The sequence below is a fragment of the Bacillus rossius genome, chromosome 1, assembly GCF_032445375.1.
Source record: "Bacillus rossius redtenbacheri isolate Brsri chromosome 1, Brsri_v3, whole genome shotgun sequence".
Taxonomy (NCBI): domain Eukaryota; kingdom Metazoa; phylum Arthropoda; class Insecta; order Phasmatodea; family Bacillidae; genus Bacillus; species Bacillus rossius.
In genome coordinates, this window is record NC_086330.1 from 225100064 (window position 1) to 225121997 (window position 21934).

The 21934-nt window shown below is 42.4% G+C and overlaps 1 protein-coding gene across 1 annotated transcript in view; it reads right to left on the bottom strand.

The window, feature by feature from the left end:
- Positions 1-1608: 1608 nt before the first annotated feature.
- The window catches only part of LOC134527331 (tafazzin), a 115409-nt gene continuing 95083 nt past the window's right edge, over positions 1609-21934 (bottom strand). The window contains exon 4 of the mRNA XM_063359907.1: positions 1609-21050. Within this exon, the coding sequence (XP_063215977.1) occupies positions 20652-21050 (399 nt within the window). The 3' untranslated portion in view covers positions 1609-20651. The remainder of the gene's footprint in view (positions 21051-21934) is intronic.

The following is a 21934-nucleotide window of genomic DNA, read 5'->3' on the forward strand; positions in this document are numbered from 1 at the left end:
GTCCTGTCCACATTTTGCTAAAATGTGCTTCTGTTCTTTCATGTGACTGGTAAGAGCCTGTTTACCCATATTACTGCGAAGCACATTCTTCTTACACAATCTACAGAATATCGAAAATCTATCTGAAGCACATGGTGACACCCATGCTGCTAATTCAGGATCGTTCAACCACTGTGGGTTGAAAGTTGATTTTTTGTTCTTTGAACAAGACATTGTTATTTGTACCTGCGAACAATAGCAAAACCTATGAGACAAAACACTGAAATACCATACTATAGCTAGGCTACACCACAGCTAACGATGAAAAACACTCTCTCTTCCTGTTGGACAAAATAGACCTAGGCAAACTATCGCTGTGTTCCAATTGCCATATTGGTAAATATGTAGAGTAGCTGTATATGCGAAAAAAATGCTAAAAATCCGAAAATACTTTTATTATATGCTCTTTCACTTCCTATTTTCAAAACAATCGGCGGAGATAAGAAATTCCAAATACTTTAGGAGATATCAAATTTTTTAATTTTAATATTTCGGCTATATTTGTTAAAAAAAATTTAAAAATTCCGAAAATACTTTTATTCTATGCTCTTTAACTTCCTCTTTTCATTAAACCCAGCAGAGATAAGAAATTCCAAATACTTTAGGAGATATAAAATTTTTAAATTTTCATCACAATACCTGTGCATTCATGCGGCCACCATTGTTTCTTGTTTACGAGTATGATTTTTTTTTTCCCGCGACGTAGGTGAACGACTAAATCATTTTCTACTAATGGCAAAGGAATTGTACCCGCCTTTAACTTAGGTGAGTTTTTAACGTTTCAAATTTTAATGTTTTATTTTTGTTATTTGGATTTGTTGTGCAAGTAATAAGTAAAAAAAAAATAAATTACGTGAGTTCCTACTGTTCATTCTTTGTCCCGGTTTGTAAGGTAAGGTCATTTACATTATAAATACTTTAAAATAAACAACCATTGAAATGAATTCACATTATTTTTAATGTCCGCTTAGTTTGAAAGTATTTTTAATATAACTGACCTGACCTAATCAACCATTTTAGTTCCTACTGTTCATCCTTTGTCACCGGTTTGTTTGGTCAGGTCAGTTACATTATAAATATTTTAAAACTAAACAGCCATTAAAATTCACATTATTTTTAATGCTGGCTTAGTTTGAAAGTATTAATAATGTAACTGACCTGACCTAATCGACCATTTTATTAATTTGGCATTCACGAACACATGGAAAAATAACAAAAATGCCGAAGGTCGAATGGTTGCACAGGTCTTGTATTGCAAAATTAAAAAATTCGATATCTCCTAAAGTATTTGGAATTTCTTATCTCCGCCGGTCGTTTTGAAAAGAGGAAGTAAAAGAGCATATAATAAAAGTATTTTCGGAATTTTAGCATTTTTTTTCCGCATATACCGTTACTCTACATATTTACAGCGATATTTTGCAAACAAAATGGTTATGTAACCCGTTTTTGGTGACAAAAGCTATGATGTATTTTGGCGATCTGCAATTTGTGTAACACCCTTTTTCCAAGCAGGCAAAACACAAATCACAAAAGTTAAAATATCTGCCATTTCTGTTTAAAAATATCAGGTTGACCCATGACACATTTTATTTGTAGCATATAATTATACAAATTTTTTCAGCACATATTAATTAAAAATTATTGCACGCTTTGTTACAAACATTTACATATCTGGTTCTCACATTTGTTGTAGTTTTCCACTTTCCATACTAACCTAATGGTGTATCACAACGCAAACAAGGGTAACCAGAAACAGAAAGCACTGCAATGGAACACCTAGAGACAAATTGAAGTCAAGGTGTTCCAACTGAAAGTCAACAAAACACAAAAAGCTAATTGATAAAGGTGGGTTGAAGATTAAAAATTAAAATTGGTCTTTTACTTAACATAGGTATGACTATGTGTAGGCTACTAGTCGAATGGTTCATGAATGTCGTGTAGGAGTTACGACGGGACAATAATGGTTATACATATATTTTTATCTTTAAGAGTTATGAGTAGCAACCAACCAGGGAACACTGTGTGTTGTTGGCACAAAATGTTTCATTGGGAAAACAGGTTATGATTTAGTACAAAAGAAGTACGAAATACAGAAATATTAGCACCATGCCAAGAAATTATAAGAAACAGAGAAGAAAATTGCACGAACCATTAAAATAAAGCTCTGATTGGAATAATTATGTACATTGTTTTAATATTTCAGAAATGGATTATTCTGATTGCTTCTGGTTAAATTTTGCTGTTCTACAATCCATGAATTTACAATCCATGAATATATATGTTTACTTGTAAATACTTTTCATGGTGGTCTGAAATATATATTAGGATTACATTAACTAGTATTTATATATTAAAGTTAAATACAGTAAAACCTTTTTGTTGCGACCCCATTTATTGCGACCACCTCTCTATTACAACCCGATTTCGAGGAACCGTGAAAAAATTGCCGAAAATCCGAAGATAAACAGACAGAAAATAAGTTTCTTGTGGTGAGTAACGTGTTGCTGCGTTTCTCTTGCCGAGTGCTTCCTGTCGACCGCTGTCAGCGCTTAACAACCCCCATTCCACGTCCCTTTGTCGGCAGGGTGCAGATAAAGGTTTTTGTGGCAACGTGTTTACGTTTAGCTTATTGCGAGTGTCTAGTGTGGTACGCAGTTAAGGCAAAGCTACCTGCTGGATTTCTCTTGATTTTGATTACTATCGGTTGACAATACACAGCGACCGACTGGATGCACGCCCGCCTCGACTTGTTTTAACTGCCGCAGCGATGTTTATTTTGACAGCTCAAGCAATTAATTTTTCCCGTGGGTTGATAGAAAAAGGTCGCTTCACCCAGCATAAAAAAAAAGGCTACGCCACTTATTCCCCGCGCAGGAAACACACTGGCTGCCGTCTGTCTACCCCGCATTTATCTTTCTTCTAACATTCCACGTTCTCCTCTCGCGCGAGCAATAACTAGGGCCACGATTATATGGTGAATCGCGAAATCGCGAAATTTTCCGCGAATTTATATGGAAAATGCGAAAAAAGCGATTTTTAAGAAAAACCGCTAAATAACACCGAAATTACACAATACAAGTCTCTTATATTTTAATGTGAAAAGCTTAATAGTCAAGACTTGCCCGGGTCCTGGTTGATAAGCTGGAAAAATTTCCTGCCTTGCATTTCTACATGCTTCCTCTAATCAGCTTTAGGGCGCCGTCTGGTCAGCGTGTGTGTTAGTGAAGCGGGATGATAAGATCGACGCTCAATGGTAGTTCTAGCGCGGTAAAACCTCTAAGTGCAAGGCTTCTGAACTGGCGCGCAGTCATCTCGTTCCCGTCAGATAACAGTGAAATTTGAGCGGTGACCATAACATTATATGGCGGAAAAATAAAGATAAAGGTGTAATGCATTTCCCTATGATACTTTCAAGAAATTTGTAACGGGTTTTTTACACCTAAAACTTCGAAAACATGTCTTTTAGCCATTTTATCTCAAAAGAACCATTAACAAATTCTTAAATGCTTTTCGTAAACAGACTCCAGTCGGATATATAGTATAGTTTGGAAATTGCGTAGGTTTTTCGTGGCTGTGCGCGGCACACGACTGTAGTTGCCATGCGTCACGCGCCGAGAATGTTGTCCGGCAGGAAGGGCGAGTATAGTTCATTTGCGGCAAAAATGAATACTTTTACGGCCCTGCTAAATTTTTCCATTAAATAAATTTTGAAGTTTCAGTGATTTTCCTTCAGAAATAATGTTGTGTAACTAACAAACAATTTGTATCAAAACAATTAACGGTAAATGGCTGTCGCGGGGGCCCTTAAAAATTTTTCATTTTACCAGAACTGGACTATACAAACCTGGCTTTAGTCGCACACAGTTTGGTGAAGGTGAGGAAGGATGTTGACAGTTTCACATGCCAAAGGACGTTGAAGTAGGAGGGGGAGAGAGACACGATGGTTTGTATGCCTGGGAGGGATGAACCTTGAAGTCTAGACAAGGGAAGGAGAGGTAAGCCGTATGACGTCATGCATCCGCCGCCTGTGCTGCCGCCAGCCTGTCTAGACGATATTCCCGCGCTCCCACTTACGTTGCACAAGCTACTGCTGCCGTATTTTTAAAGGAAATGTCCCATTATTTTTTTGTTATTCTCACATGAACATTATTGGAAATATTAAAGCCGACACAAAAAATACGCTGTGTGTTAAAGTTAACAGATTTTAATAATCTTTCATTTTGTTTTGTTTTAAATTTTTTTTCTTCTGATTTTCACATTTTGGTCAAAATGTCCAATTTTTTGACGGTTCTCGAGAATGTATTCGTAAAATCACTGCTTCGTTAAATCCGGGGTTCGTGACATCGGGGTTCTAGTGTATTTAACTACGGCAAGCAAGAAATCGTACATGTAATCTAACCAGTAAAAATAAACTGTCTATTGACATATTTTCTTTAGAGGTGGCCTGTAGGGCGACGGACTTGTCATGAAGGTTTAAAGCACAGCCGTCTAGCATTGTGAGTGACAGCATCCTGCCATTGTATGGCTGGTTTCTTAGCGAGTAGCGGTTTGGGAAAAGGGGTTGGGGGGGGGGGGGGGGGGTTGAAATCAACTGAAAATTTCGGAAAACATCTATTACGACCCCCCCTCTATTCCGACCCTATTCCTGGGAACCGTGAGGGGTCGTTTCAGAGAGGTTTGACTGTATATGTATTAGATTCTGATTTATGTATGAATTTGAGGTTACGATTTGAAATGCTGCAATTTTTTATTTCAATCATAGCCATGTGTCCGGTATTTGGAGTAGGTACATAACCAATTTCATCATGAATAAAAAATTTACATTCAACGAAATATCAGTCAGCAACGATCCCAAACCGAAAACACACTTCAAAATGCAAACAATACCTAAAAATTCTAAAATTCAGCTTAAATAACATGGCCCATTCTCGCCCGATTTTATTGGCTGGAATTAATGACCACTAATTCAATCATAAACGGGATAATACTTAACCGTGTACTCGTAGGCGTAGAGATTAAGTTTATAATTCTAATTTTTTTTTTTCAATCGTAGACCCACTTAAAATGTTGAAACGGCTACATATTGGAACACGGACTAAGCAAACAATAATCTGAACACATTAGTTTTTGTATTCAATAACCTAAAAGCCAGGTCCACCAGGAAGACAAATGTTTTACGCTACTTTTTATTTAACTTCATTAACCCCCAAATCAAATTCTATGTTAATCTTCAAGAAAAATAGGCACGATCTACGAAAAAAATACAAACAGTAGTTTTTTCACTTACCAATGCTATTAAATAATGAAATAACCACTGCACGCCATGAACGTTATAAGAATTTTACTTTCATTTGCCCACATCGATTAATCGAAATCGCCAAAGAATCGGTCGCAAAGTACATCACTGCCTCATGCTATTCCACGATCAGGCCCTATCGATTAGTTGAAATCACGGGACACGCTATAAAGTCTATTTAGCCCAGTGAAATTAGACCCTAGAAACCCCTGACGTGGAAAAAATTGTTGGAAAGCTGGAAATTATCTTAAACCCTTTAGTTGGCATCCAAATAGAGTATCCTGAGTTTTCGCCCTCACAGTTGGTGAGCTTAAGGAGGGAGGTGGAAAAAACTGTGAAATTATCGGACTTTTTTGTGTTTTTCACACGTAACTCGAAAACGATGCATCTTAGGCTAAACTTAGCAGTAAGCATAATTAAAGTGTATATTATTATGCGTCGAATAAGACCACAAACGTCAAAATCGGTTCAGTTGTTTGGCCGCAATCGACATTTTAATATTAGAAATGTTTTCTATATTTGTAAATATTTTAATTTCTCGCCTGTTTACAGTCAGATATTATCTAAACCACTACTCAGATCAACAAAACCCACAGTAAAAAGGTTGTAGAGCATTACATTCTAAGTTGAAAAGATACCTTAATTGCGAAAATCCGTTTAGTTCAACATGAGATATGCTCGATAATCTGAAATCCCAGTTATGAAGTTGTTGTGCATCCCCCCCCCCTCCCTAATCCTATACATACTGCCAAACGGGTTATAGAAAGGAATGAATGAGGCTTGTGATTGACCAAAAAAATAAATAACTATATTTACAGTTGCGAAGAAATATGTAAGCGAAGATAATGTTCTACGTTTAGATGTCGATGGTTTTGATCGTGAGATGTGGATATCTGGGGATCGACTAGCCTGGAAGAAGATGGCTACTGTTGAGTGCAGGCACAGGATAGGTCTGTGTTCAATGTCGCTTGTTTCGTCACCGTCATTCATTTGGTTGGGGTCCATGATTTCAGCATCTGAATAAGAAGTATAATGATATATCAGTAACAGTAAATGAATGGTAATTTGAATAAGTGAACAATATTGATACCTATTGTGGTGGAAATAACTGTACAAACTAAAACAATATTACCAGGAGCATTAAATGGGCAATAGACTTACCTGACAATACATCAGCTGCAGAATCGTGCTCTGAGTCAGTGGCTTTAGCTGTGTCTACATTTGTTGCGTTAGCACATGACTGCCCCTTGCAAGCTACACAAATGTAGGAGCAGTTAAGACCCATTTAACGGCAGCTACAACCGGATCCCTTGCATCCTTTTTCACATTGACAGTATATTGTCTTGAGTACATTCAGTGGGGCTGCCTCTTTCTCAGTAGTGATGGGGACCAATCCAACTTTGCTGTTTTTCCATCCCCAGTTGAGTGCATCTTTATTGACACCGAGCCACTTTTGGACCTGATGGTAGGCCCTAAAGCTATGCTCTCGAGCTGCTGCCTTTGTGGGGGGGGGGGGGGGGGGGGGGCAAGGAAGCCAGGTTAATGTTGTGACGACAGTCGTCGTGCCTCCCGGGTTCAGAGGTCGTACCTGGCCACCGACGGGGGCCTGAGGTAGTGTGTTTCCCCAGTGCTACATCGATGAAGTGCGACGGCCAGGGACGCACCCGCGTGCGCCCTAGCATGCCAGTGAGGTTTTTCTCTGTGTAACTGAACTCTGTGTGTATATATTTGCAAACGATCACGGGTCTTAAAAGTATGTAAATAACTTAATTTATTTATTAATTCTTGTGTAAATTCGCTGTTTAATTAATGTCTCGTTTAAGTTGTATAAATAATTCTGTAACTTTTCTGAAGGGTTTCGCCGTGTTAATATGTAACCACAGCCTGGCGCGCCGCGGGACGGGACCTCTCCCACGCCGGCCGATTTCCCCTCCCCTCCCCGCGGCCCGCGGGCGGGCGGGGAGAGTCAGTCGTGTCCTGGTCTCGAGCGGAGACAGACGTGTACGCCGCTCCGCGAGGCGCGTACCTTGCGCTCGTGGCTAGTCGTTCATTCAGTTCACAGATTGCCGCGGCAGCTGAGCTGCCTCCGCGAACCATCAACGTGCTTGATTTACGAGTTTTTCGGGAGACGTGTCCAGCTGAGAGTTTCTGGAGCGCGAACGTGTTATTACAGGTTTCTGAACCTTCGCCGCCTTAAGGGACATTACGTAACGGGCCGCGTACGTACAGCGCTTCGTCACCGTGTCATCTCTAACGGGGTCAGTTTTGCATTGAGAACTTTTCGATTCGTGTTGAAACGTATTCGCGAACAGTACGGTCTTCAGGGAGTCCGGGTCGCCGCGGGTAGGGCGCTTGTTCCGCGACGGTTCCGCCAGGCTGCGGGCAGGCTTTAAGACGTTAATAAAAATAGGCTCGTGAAATCGTCAATGCCGTGTTCTCCTTGCGACAGCCTACCAACATTCCTCTCCACCTCACTCTCCCTCCAGGTCCCGCATTTCCCGGTCCCGGCCACGTCGGCCTGGACCCACAACTCTCCGACGAGAGCAGTACGGGCATAACAGGACAATTACATGAGCGGTAAATCAGGGGCCTAAAGCCGACAGACGTCATTTGGCGCCCAACTAGTGTGGCTGTAAGCATACGCAAGCGCACGCAAGCGCACGCAAGCGCGCAGGTGCAGGGCAGGACGGAAGCAGGTGTAGCCGCGCGGCGTGGGAGCGGCGCGAACTCGAGACGTCGCGCCGGCGCGCCGGCGGGAGATAACGCAGCGCGGGAACGTCGCGAACCGGAGACGTTCGGCGTAAGATAACGCGGCGCGGGAACGGCGCGAACACGAGACGTTTCGGAGAGATAACGCGGCGCGGGAACGGCGCGAACACGAGACGTTTCGGCGAGATAGCGCGTCGCGGGGGCGACAGAAATACAAGACGGCGGCGCAGCGGTATCTCCGACTGAAGATAACGCGCCGGGTAGGATCGGATTGTATTACTGGGACAGATTGTGATCACCATCCCGGATCAGTAGCACCGGAGGACAGGATGGCGTGGAAGCAGGTGGAACAAGAGAGAGACGATCTAATAAGTTTCGAAACAGACATGCATGAGGAAGGAGACTCCGCGAAAATGGACGTGAAAAACGTAGTGTGCGGGTCCGGCGGCGCGGCCGAGTGCGCGAACGGCACGGACAGCATGGACAAGGACTGTGAACGGGGACAGAGGGACAGGCCCGCGGACGTGGAGGGGCCGGTAGTGCGGTACGTGAACACGCAGTTCGAGTTGCCAGTGTTTGTGGGGAGAGACAACGAGGACCCGCGGGAGTTTTTGCGGGAGTGCGAACACCTCCTAAAACTATACGAAGTGCGACGGGCAGAGTGGGCGTCGCGAGTGGCGGGACAGCTCCGCGGCGAGGCAAGAAACTGGTGGTCAATGGCCGGGAGTTTTGATACCGAGTGGGGACATTTTGTACGCCAAGTCGAGACTAGGTTTGATAACGATCAGGCGCGTGCAATGTGTTTGCGGACATTTTATTGCCGAAACCAGGAGGAGGACGAGAGTGCGGAGCAGTTCATTTACGAGAAGCTACGCATGTTCCGCCGATTGGGGACGAGTGGGGACGTGAGTGCGGCGTTGCCAACCATTGTCGAACAATTGCTACCAGAGTTCCGCCCCTTCATGAGAACGGCCGCTGGTCATGACACGGAGGAGTTCGTGGCCCTCGCCCGCGTGATCGAACGTGACATGTCGCAGTGGAGGACGGCACTCAGGGGCGCGAGAGCTCCCCGTGCCCGCTCGGGGCCGCGGGGGGTAACCGTCACAGAGGTCACGGACAGTGACATGGCCGTGGTGAGCTACGCCGACGGCGCAGGACCGCACAAGACAACAGACCGTGGTGGCCCCAGGGAACGTCCGGAGACAGCTGCAGCAGGAGGAGGACGTCACGAGCGGACAGCTACGCGAGAGAGGGACGAGCGTCCGCCGCGATGCCGGTTTTGCCCGGAGGCGTACCATTGGCTATGCCTGTGCCCCACCAGAGCCGCGTGGGAGGAGGCGCGCGAAGGCAACACGTCGCAGGCGGGAAACGCAGGACCGGGGACGGAGGGACAACTGGGTGCCGCTCCCCGGCCCGCCAGCCACCGGCAGACCCAGTAACCGACAGGACTCGTAGACCACCGCCGGCGCCTACCACACCAACATCGCGTACGCCGCCAGGGAGCGAGGGGCAACAGACCTGCTCCTCGTCAGCTGTCCCCGCGCCAGGACAACCTCAGGGACAGCCGAATGCCGTCACAACCACCGCGGCCCCGAAGCCGGTTATACCAGAGCTGGACCAGCCGCCTCGTCGACATGCCGTCGGCGAGGTGGGCAACCGGAGCATCAACACAGGCATCCCGCCAGCAGTTCCCGTGCAGGGACAACTGGATCCCGCCAGGACCACAGCGGCCCCGACGGAGGTTTTTCCGGGGCCGGACCAGTCGACTCGTCGACCTGTCAGTGACAAGGTGGGCCACCGGAACGTCAACACGTCAGCGCCAGAGCAAGCCGCGGACCTCGCCGCGAGTTCCCCACGCCCGGACGGCCAGGAGGCCGGGGGCGGTGGGGGACAGACGACTGCACAGCTGGGGCAGGTCGGCCCCGAGGAGCAGGAGCTGCTGCGAATTCCCGTCCACGCTAACGGACGGGAGATGCTGGCCCTGGTGGACACCGCCGCCAGCCGTACCTACATCGCGGCCCACCTGGTGAGAGCGGAGGCAGTGACGCCACGGAGGGAGCTGGTGCAGCTGGCCACCAGGGACGCCGTCGTCGCAGCAGGGGGCATCACTCAGGTAACATTGAGCATCGTTGGTCACGTTAGCCACATCGAGGCCTGGGTGGTCCCCGAGCTCCGCGAGGGGCTGATCCTGGGGGTCCCGTGGCTGTACGAGGTCGACGCCACCGTGGAAGTACGAGCTGGCCGGATGCACTTCGGCACCCGGGGGCACTGGACGGTGTACGGCATGCACCAGGTTCCCCCCAGTCCCCCTCAGTCAGTCATCCGCCTAGAGGATCTTCAGCACGGTGTCCCAAAGGAGTACGTCGACGTCATCAACAATGTCCTCGCCTCCCAGGCACAGGTATTTGCGGCGGCAGACCGGCTACGACGGACGAACGTGACTGAGCACCGGATACCGAAACTCTGTGCAAAAGAAAACCTCCATCAATGACATAGACTGGGTCATACAAATCATGATTTTCCTCATCTTCATCTCTCAAGGGGCTTTATAAGTCATATAACATGAATTTTAGAATTTTCCTCATGCCTGATTCATCAAATATGGAAAGGGGGTAGGGTGCCAATTCGAATTCAAAGTATGTTTTGAGATCGGAATTGAACTTTATGAAAAGAGATATCCTCCTGAAGATTGTGTCAGGATTGACTGGCACTTCTTGTTCATGGATCGTGACTTTGGAGTTGAAACTTTTCAATGGAGTCACTCGCATTTTCCTTTGAAATTTCACATCTTTGAAATTGCTGCCAATTATTTGTCTAATGACCTTCAGCCCAATTTCGTATGCCTCGTGACAGTTTATCGTATCGTCCCCCACCACTCCGGTGCCTATTGACATAATGCATTCTCCTTCCGGCAAAGGGTCGTGTGTTGATAACCACTCAGTAAATTTCAACACATCCAGCTCATCTCTAGTGATCCTTGATGGCCTGGCATCCACGTGTTGCTCTACTGTACTGAAAGTGACCCCACAAAATTTTTCTAACTGTAGACATATCTCCAAGATTGCAGGCATGGACGATACCCACTTCATTAGAACACTGTCCGTTACACCTCTTCCGCGACTTACACCTCCTTCCGTTTTCATAGATTTCATCAAGGTCTGTTCTATGGCCATATCTGACCATAGGCCAGACCAAAATTTGTCAGATCTTCTTACTGTGAAGACTAATAATGTGAAGTGGGGCGGGTTGTGAAGGGGGGAAGGGATGGAGGGCTATTTGGACGCCTAAGAAGACATTTCCTCTTCCGCCAAGGGGCGAGGGTGGCACATTTTTATGCTTGGCCTGTCTATATTTTAAACCACCCTACTACCGCGTAAAATAGCTGGTCCGACCCTTCTAATCTCCCACCCCCTCAGCAGTCAACCTATTAAGACCCGAGGGAAATGACCTGACTGCTGCTTCCCGTCTCTCGTTTCCCCGGTGTCGCCAGCTGACAATCTGCCCAGCTGGTGCCGGATGAGTGATGTATCTGGCTGGCATTCGGCTGGACGAATGGACACACGAGAAAGAGGTGGAGCATAAGGGGGAGGGTGGGGGAGAAACTGGGGGGGGGGGGGGAGGAAGAATTACTTGCTGCGAAGGGTAGAAACAATAAATAAAAAAAGGAGGGAAGGAAGAAGAGTCGGTGAATGCCGCCTCTACAGCAGACGGAGTAAGACCGCATGGCGACACAGAGCCATAGTGTTTACGTTCCACTAAACTGTGACACAGTTCATAAAGACTTATATTGTGCTCAGAATTCTACTGGAGACAAATTTATGGTGCGGCCCTCATATATGGCAGAGCCCTTACCGTGAATCGAATTATCCGGGTTTTTTACTGGATTTAAATTATCCGGGCATTTGTGGGTCCCAATTAACACGGATAATTGGGAATTTAGTATAGTTACTTTTTTGTGTCAACCATAACAAGCCTCATTCATAAAACACATTTTTTAGGTACACACACACACACACACACACATATTAGGGTTGTGCGAATGTTCGGTATACCGATACCGAAATCGAAATTTTGCTACTTTCATTTTCGATTTCGGTAAGAATTTCATCTGTCGAAGTTCGTTTTTAGCGAAATATTTCGAGCCAAACGAAAGTTCAATAGCTTACCGAAGTTCCGTTTGTTCTAGTTGAAAAAGAACTCGTAATTTAATAAAAATGTACAGTAGAATACCGGTACAATAACGTACCTTATTATAAAGTATATTTCACTTAACGAATTTTTTTTAAGTTCCTGCCAAAAATCGTATCTTCGCCATGCAAAACGGTTTCAGTTTAAAGTATCATATTTTCACTATAACGTAAAAATTCTACTAGTAGCGTGGCATTACTACACCAAAATTTACTTAAACTGGTAAATAAATTTCCAGCTAAATGATTAATGTAGTAGAACAAAGATACACAAATACCACCGCAACGTATTTTCTAACCTCTAAATTCTCAAAACAAAGTTAACAAACAGTTGCGCGCACAACCATAGATTATACCGTACGTAGTATGCGACGTGAGCAACACAACACCATTCGATACATCGAAAGACGGAAGTTTGAGAGAAGTATTAATTATTTAGACAAAATTGTTACGCTACGCTAAAAATACTGTTTGATGTCTGTGCCGGGATTGTTTAATGTTATTGTTGAGTTTATTTTCAGGTTACGTTATTTAGACACCGCATTGTATTTGTGCTACAATATGAATGAACCTGGAGATAAAAAGAAACGAAAGCAATTCACGCTTAAGGAAAAAGTGGATATACTCAGAGAACTAGACAAGGGGAAAAAAGCAAGTCGCAGTTGCTAATACATATGGCATTGCGGCTCTCCTGTAGCAATTTTTTATATATTTTTTTTCTCTTTGTAAAGATATGTATGCATGTTTCAGTACTAAGTACAAAAACTTGAGGTACCTGTAAGTACTTAGCACTGAGATTCTACTGTAATGTCTTTATATGATTTGCTTGTTATTACTAATAATGTAATAACATATGCAAATCATATAAAGACATTAATTAGAAAAAAGATTTCCATCAAGATTAATTTACGTGGTGATGAAAAAAACTCACATTAATGAAAATACGGTAAAATCATAATTTGAACAAACATGGCAGATAAAGTAAACAAAATTCAACCGTGATTACAGTAGGCCTAGGTATCAAAACAAAATCATGCAATATTTGAAAAATTACCTGATTCATTTGCTTTCAAACAGTAATGTAGGTACTATATTCGTAAAACATACATTCCAGAACTGTTAGTACAGTATTTAGTATTTACTGTATAGACATAAACAAAGAACGTACCTACTTTTATTCGCGCACAGCCAAACAAAAACATTGTCGTCTGCTTTATTTAAATTTTACATACTCTGACTGGCATATAAAATCCTCATAATATACAGCCAATTAGACAAAAAGGTCAACAAGTCACTGCGTGTAATGACCACTTGGCAGCAACCATTTGTTATGTTTTGTTTTGACCATGTCCCTTGCCTGGTCTACAGCTTCCTGAGCTAGCCATGTGTGACAGTGGTGCAAGATGGCGGCCGTTCTGCAGTATTCACATATTTTTTCATCAGTACCATGCACATGATAAATATATTATCATAGACTGCGACATTACGACTGTAAAGGAAATAGTCTGTGCGCTGAAAGATCTGGATTGATTCTTGAAATTTACGAGTGACATGGGGCTGTGTTGTGTGGTCTAGGGCGGATGTTGATTATATTAAATAATAATATTTATATATATATATATATCAAAAGGTACCAAAATGATTTATGTAATAGAATTTATTACTGAAGAGCAAATTTTGGGGCACTTTTTTCTTTGTTAATTAAAAAATTTCGCTTAACTTTCGTTAAGAATATATTTATCTCATAGAAAAATTCATTTTCGTTTCACTTTCGCGAAACTTGATAAATTTTCTTTCACTTTCATTTCGTGTGGAAAAAGTCACTTTCGCACATCCCTAACACACACACACACACATATATATATATATATATATATATATATATATATATATATATATATATAAAATAGTAGGGTGGGGTGAGGTGGGGTGAGTGGTTGGCACAACATTTTCATGATAACTGGGATTTCAGATTATCGGACATATCTCGCAAAGAATCAAGCTGATTTTTGCAATTAAGTGTCTATTCAACTTAGACTTTAATGCTCTACAACTTTATTTTGTGGTTTTTGTTGATATGAGTGGTGGTTTAGATCATATCTGACGGTAACCAGGCGAAAAATTAAAATATTTACAAATATAGAAAACATTTCTAATATTAAAATGTCAATTGCGGCGAAACCACTAAACTGATTTGGACGTTTATGGTCTTATTCGACGCATAATAATACACACTTTAATTATGCTTACTGCTAAGTTTAACCTAAGATGCATCGTTTTCGAGTTACGTGTGAAAAACACAAAAAGTCCGATAATTTCACAGTTTTTTCCACCCCCCTCCTTAAGCTCACCACCTGTGAGGGTGAAAACTCAGGATACTCTATTTGGATGCCAACCAAAGGTTTTAAGATGATTTTCAGCTTTCCAACAATTTTTTCCACGTCAGGGTCTTATTTAACTGGGCTAATTGTGCATTTTTAAATGCAGTCTTGTCTGTCGTGACAAAATAAAAAATTACAGGAGAAACAAACACGTTTTCTTAAATAACTTGAATATTTTATATTTTAACAGCGTTGCAAAAAGTTTTTTTGTGCATAGTATGCAGAGGTGCCAAGTACTACGAATTTTCCATAATTTATACGAATAATAGTTCTTTATTACGGCATTACGATTGCTCCTGTAAAACTACGGAATTTGTTATTTTCAAAATCACAAATCTTACTTTCAGCATTAGTGTTTACGTATCTGTGCTTGTTATTGTTCAAGTTGCGTGACGTCACAACTTGCCATAGATTTAACAACATTCCGTTAGTGGCAACTGCTGTCAGCCAACAAGCATTTGCCCAAAGATGTACAATAGGTTTAACGTATCTACCCGAAGTGTGGCGTGTGGCGAAAACAACAGCCATTCCTCTGAAGCAGCCTCAAGCGCATGCGCCCGGCTTCGTTTGTTTTATCTCGAGTTGCTTCTTCCGCGGAATGCTATGCTGCGCCGCTGCGGTAGCGCTGCTGTTCTGTTTGTTTTTGATAGCCAAGCGAGTGAAGTTAAAGTAAAATGTGCGCGTAAACTTCTAAATTTCGACAATGAATTCGAAACCAAAAGCTGGTCAGAAATACCGTCCAATATATTTTCAGTTATGGACATCTTTAAGTGCCTCAAGTGTATCAGAACGTGTATTTTGTGATTTGTGTAAATGTAACTTTAGCACACAACATGGCGGGAAGAACGATTGCCGGCGTCACGTAAATAGCAAAAAACATGTCGAATTTTCTAAATTGAAAACTTTGAACAAGCCTGTAACTAATTTTTTTAAGAGTGATGCCGTCGATCCTACAACAAATGCGGAAGTGCTTTTTTCTATGTTTTTAGTGGAACATAACATACCGCTTGCCGTAGCAGACCACATGGGCACGTTATTAAAGGCAATGTGTCCCGATTCAAAAATTATTAAAAATACTCCTGCGAACGAACCAAGACTACAGCTGTAATGCAGACACTTGCAGAGGCTTCCCAAGAGGAAATCGTGAGAAATACGGTGAGGTCAGCTTTTAGTATCGCTACCGACGGTAGTCATCATGCTGGTGAGGAAACTCTGTACCCGATAGTTGTTACAGCCTACAGATCTTATTTAGGGAAAATAGTTCCTGAAGTTTTGGCTCTTCCAGTTTGTGTTAAGTCAAATACTGGGGAAAATATTTTCAAACTCCTAAATGAAGAGCTGCATAATAAAGGCCTTTCATGGAGCAACTGCATTTGCTTTGCTACTGATAAATGTTCCACTATGACTGGCCTCCATAAAGGAACTGCTGCCTTTATTACTAAATACATATAGCTGCACAGAAAGCAGCTAAAGAGTTACCTGTTTCTATTGAAGATTTATTGATAGATCTGTATTATTATTTGGACAAAAGTGCTCTGCATCATCAGAAATTGAAACAGTGTCAAGTTCTTTGTGATGCAGCAACCCATAAAATATTGAAACATACCAGCACTAGATGGCTGTCACTGAACAATTGTGTTGGCTGTTTCAGTGTCTTCTTTTGACTCAGCTTGAAACAAATGTACGCCAAAATATGTTTCCACTCCCACTCCAGTGAGTTCTAGTAAGTTTGTTGCAAGTGTTACGTCTACATCATCTAATAAATTGGGAATGTGTCCTAAATCTAAAACGAGTGAACCTACAAAACTGATTTCAAAAGAAAAAATTGCGAGCCACAAATCCTCCAGCAGTCAGTCTGCTAAATCAAGTAAACGCAAGAAACATGGTTCAACCAATGACCGACCAGTAAAAAAGATTGCAGTCAGCAAGATTAAGCCTGTTTCCTCCAATAGTAGATTTGATAGGATTAAAAAAGCTATTTCTTCACCAGTTACAAAGTTGTACTGTCTTTTTCTTCAGAGTACTGTTCCAGTGTTCACAAAGGTTAATGTTTTGCTGCAGAATGAGAACCCACTTATTCATGTTCTTCGTGGTGAACTCCTATCTTTGCTAAGTGAACTGTATGTAAGATTTATTAAGCCTGAAGCCATCAGAACTGCTGACAGTGTCTTGGCAGTAGAGTATTGCAACAGAAAATCACAAAAAGAAAACGACAGTCTTGTGATTGGCTTCGAAACTAGGTCCTACATGAAAGACAGTAGTGTAGGACTAAGTGAAGAAAATATTACTGTATTCTACAACAGTGTCAGGAAATATTTTCAGTCAGCCTGTAAATACAATGTGGACAAATTTCCACTCAACAGTGAAATCTTGATTCATGCAGCAGTTGCAGATGTTAATCAGCGTGATAACATGACACATGACTGTGGAATTTTTCCGTAAGAAATTCAGTTTCTTGCTAAGTGAGGAGGAAACGTCCAATTTGGAACTTGAGTTTGCCAGGTATCAAGCAGAGAACCTCCCTCCAAAAATTCTCAATAGTGACAGAATGGATGTTTCATGGCATTTAATCATGAATATGAAAACTGCTGATGGTGCGCCTAAGTTCAGTGTTGTCCCAAAAGTAATGTTAGCAGTTTTGTGCATTCCTCTTTTGTGAAAGAATATTCAGCATAGTCAGGAAGAACAAAACAGAATTCCGTTCTACATTAGGGTCCAAATTGTTAAGAGTCGTTAATCATACAAAAAGTTCACATGATGGCTAGTGGAATAGTATGTTACGAACAAAAATTCAGCACAGAACTGCTTGTTCGAGCAAAAAAAGCAACTAACAAAATGTTGCAAAAGTCACCATAATTGAGTGAAATTCTTGGGACATCAAATTTTAACTGTATATAATTTTACACATGTTGTTGAAACATTATAAGAATATTGATTTGACAGACTTAGCCTTATCCCTTATCCCGTGTGTGAAAAAAGAGGGCATCCATGTGCACGCCATTTGAACTGATGTGAAGTTACTATATATGAAAATTGAAATTGTACATAAACTATTAGGACTAAGTTGAAAATTACATTCATCTGCTCAAATAGGTGAGTTAAATTGAACTCTCTAAGTAGGCCTATTTGGTTTAGCTGAATTTTTTATATTTCTAGTGCTATAAGTTTGTGTGTGGTTTTCTTGTGTACAATTTTGTCGTTAATGGTGTAATAGGTAATTTGTTAATTACTGAAAATAACTGATTTTTTTTACAAATATATTACTGAAATATACTCTGAGTATGTGCAGTAAATTCCAGAAATATTGTTGATTTCCCTGATTTTTCCCGGTTTTCCCTGACCGTAGCAACCTTGAATCTAAACTTACATCCTAATTAATTCCCTTCCTGCTCCCCAGAGAGCAACCCTCGCTTTGCCCACTTCCTAGTCTAGCACTCATGCCAAGGTGCACACTCTCGCGGTAGTTGCGAGAAGCTTCCCGAGATAGTGATTCTGTCACTCGTAGGATTGCACCACTCACCACTCGACCATCCTTGGTTGCCCTGCTTGGTATGCTAACAGTGCGACTCCAGCATAGTTTTTTATTCTTTATTTGAGGCCCCTCCCGGCCTGCCTTGCTGGCCAATCTGAAGGCAGTTTCCCTTTACCTTACGTGCCAAGCCCCTAGCGCCGGATTTAATCATACATTCTTCCAATAATCAGGAGAGTCGCCATATATTCTTGATCGCGCAACTTGTGGTGATCAACCCCTAATAACCGGGATGTAGTTCCGAAGCATTAGAGAGTGTCTTCCCTGCCAACAATAGCAATGTATTTTTGCGGAATTTAAATTTGCCTTAGGATCTTAATGGAATTTATTGCAGTGTGTGTGTTTACTTCTCAAACCCCATGGAATAATGTCTGGTATTCTACCCCACTTGGTAAGTGAAAATTATCTGTCTTGTGACATTTATCACACCCCCTCCCCCTTGGTCCTTTTCTGGATGTCTCGATTAACTTGTCCACTGTGGCCTTTTGTTCACAGTGGGGTTTAAACAGTCCTACGATTGGAGTTTCACTGACTTACGTTCCTGTGCAACTTGCCGAGCTCTTACATAGATCCATTATAGCAGCTGGTCCTCATGGATGTATACTTGTACCCAGTTTTTCTATGGTCATTCTAATGTCTTTTAATTTCAGAACACAAGGTGAGTTACACTAGGAAGAGCCACCCCTCATTGACATTCATGGCACCACATGAGAAAGAACCACACCTAAATGACCTGCCGTCACTTCACGAGCAAGAACCACCACCTCATTGACCTGCCCTTGACCACACGAGAAAGAACCACCCCCTAAACGACCTGATCGGTATCACATAAATAAATACCATTCCTTTAACAACCTGCTCGGCACCACACTAGTAAGAATCATCCCCTGAACAACCTCCCCAGCACCACACAAGAAAGAACCACACATCAACGACCTGTTTGGCAAGTAATGAAAAACTACCACACCCTCAACAACTACCTGACACCACACGAAAAGGAATCACAACTCAACGACTTGCCTGACACCACACAAGAAAAAACCACCCCTCCAATGACTTGTGTGCACCACACGAGGAACTATCACACCCTCAACGGCCTGACCTACACCACACGAGAAAGAAAGAACCACACCTCAACGACCTGCTCTGGATCACACAAGAAATAACCACGCGAATGATCTGCCCAGCATGACACAAAGAACCACCACATTACCATTCCCTCAACAAACTGTCCAGCACTTCACGAGGAAGAACCACCTCCTCAATGACCTGTTTGGCAAGACATGAACTACCACCACTTCAATGACCTGCCTAGCAACACACAAGAAAAAACCAGACCAACAACATGTTTGGGACCACACAAGAAAGAACCACCTCTTAACGACCCGCCTGGCACAAAATAAAGAACTACAACCCCCTCAACGACTTGCTCATCACCAAATATGATATAACCAACAACCCCCTCAATGACCTGCCTGGCACCACTTCCAGATGCAACCATTTCAAGTGATAAGATTTAGTTTGACTGCAAAAAGCTGAGGGGAAGTGTTCAGTCTGGAACTAGTTAACAAGCATTTTCAAAATATGGAGGGTGATCAGTTTAAATAATTTTTCTTAAAATTATGCAGTGGAAAAATTAATACAAATACAATAATAAGTTAAGCATGCCCTTCATCACTATTCTACCGTGCTTTGGACGACGTTCAACACATCTTAGTTCTACCAAGTGCACAAGAAGCATGCAAAAGCAAAATAAGAATTGACACAAAAAATGACCTGTTAAGTACGACAAGTTGCAGCTCAATCTCTTCAAATTAGCATAACTTTCCTTTCAGAAAATACAATAGAAGAAAATAACAAAACATCAGAAAAAGGTAAAGGATGACAATATAAAACCATGAATAAACCTATAAAACATATTATTAGAACTAAATACAAAAGATGTACACAACACCCAGCTTTGTCAAAATCTTGAAAAACATAAAATGGTTGAGATCAGCACCAAGAATAAGTACACCACCATTGATAAGTAAGCAAACGCTGTGGCTTTACAGACACTATACATTAGTAAAAGGCAAAGGCTCTTTGATCATAACTGTACAGGATACCTATCATACACCTTTACCTCTCAGGGAACTTATGGATGCTTAAGGAAAACTAAACAAGACATACTTCACATTATGCTTTCGTAGTCTCAAGATAAAATAATATTCTCAGTTAAACTGTCCTGTAGAATATGACAAACATGATTTACACATATACAAAAAATTGAAAGGCTAAAATTAAAAATAGCACACAGCAAGCTAAATGCATTAAACAATCTAAAATTAAAGTGGGTTCCAAATCATTCAGGCAAAGAATTGTTACTTTTAAGATAAACATTAGGGCCTAGCCCTGACTCACGAGCACATCTTGGTGATCTTGAACGTACAAGAAATTGCAGAGACATAATGGGCCAGGATGAAACGAATGAACGGATATCACAAACACAATGGTGACAGGATGAGCCGTCAGGAGGGAGCACCAATGGCGTGCAGCTTCTCTGTCTCGGCCTTGAGCATCATGAGCTCGTGCTGCAGCCGGTCCGTGATGGCCTTGCGAGCCTCGCGAGTGGTCGCGTTGGTGGCCCTGAGGCTTGTCACCAGGTCGGCCAGCTCGATGGGGCGGCCGTAGTTGAGCGTGATGCGGTTGTGCACGTGCAGAATGTAGGGGGGGTCGTTGGGGAGGATGGAATCCATGCCGATGTGCCACATGGGCACCACGATGGGCAGCACCGGAGACTCGTAGATGAGCCGCCCCACGCCCCACTTGAAGCGCAGCAGCTCCTTGCTCTCGTTGACACGACCCTCCGGGAAGATGTGCACCCAGTCTCCCGCCTGGAGCTTGGCGAGGCAGAAGTCCAGTGCCTTCTGCAACAAGCATTGCAGCAGGTTACCGAACCAGCGGTCCTGGACTCCAACCCAAAACCCCACTACAACACTTCACGTAGCATTACCCCGTGCGGCCGAGTGGTCGGATCACTGGCTCCCACACTGAAACCCATTGGCCCGTCTACAGCTTGGTAGTTAGATATAGTAACTACAAGCGCATATTTGGATCTGTGACCTTTGACATGACTACCGCCATCTTGGGTGACATTATAATGTGCCCTTTCATTTCTGATGTCACCACCTTTTCCATGAAATTTCCCTAATTTCCCTCTAATTTTTTTTTATTTTCCCCTCGTTCCAAAAAAAACTTTAACTTTTGATGGATGGATGAATGAATGAAATAATTACAAAATGTTAGAAAGATATCTATTACCAGCAACCTTTATTATCGTAAAAGGTTTTTTAGTTTGTTTGCCTGTTTAGCTGCTTTCATTAAATGTTTTAACTAATATTTAAAACATATCTAGGTTTGATGATTGATAAAAAAATTGCCTGTTAAAATTGAAAATATATTAACAAATATCAGAGTGAAAAAAATTGTTTTGTGATTAATAAGTGCTTAACTTAATGATCATCAACCCATGAAAGATACATTTTCACCACCATTTAAGCCTTATAGTCAGTAAGCAGAATCAAAATGGAAAAGTATTTGATTGATGTAAGGATTATTGTGAATTGTTTGACTTGTTCATAGACAGAAGGATGGCGGACTAATGGGTGTCAGACGGAACCAATGGATCATTTTGAGTCCACCTTAACTCTTAAACCATACTAGAACACATTTTATTTTTTGCTATACCCACGAGCTGAAGTCACCAAGATGGTAGACCCATGTGTGGAAACACAAACCGCTATATTGAACA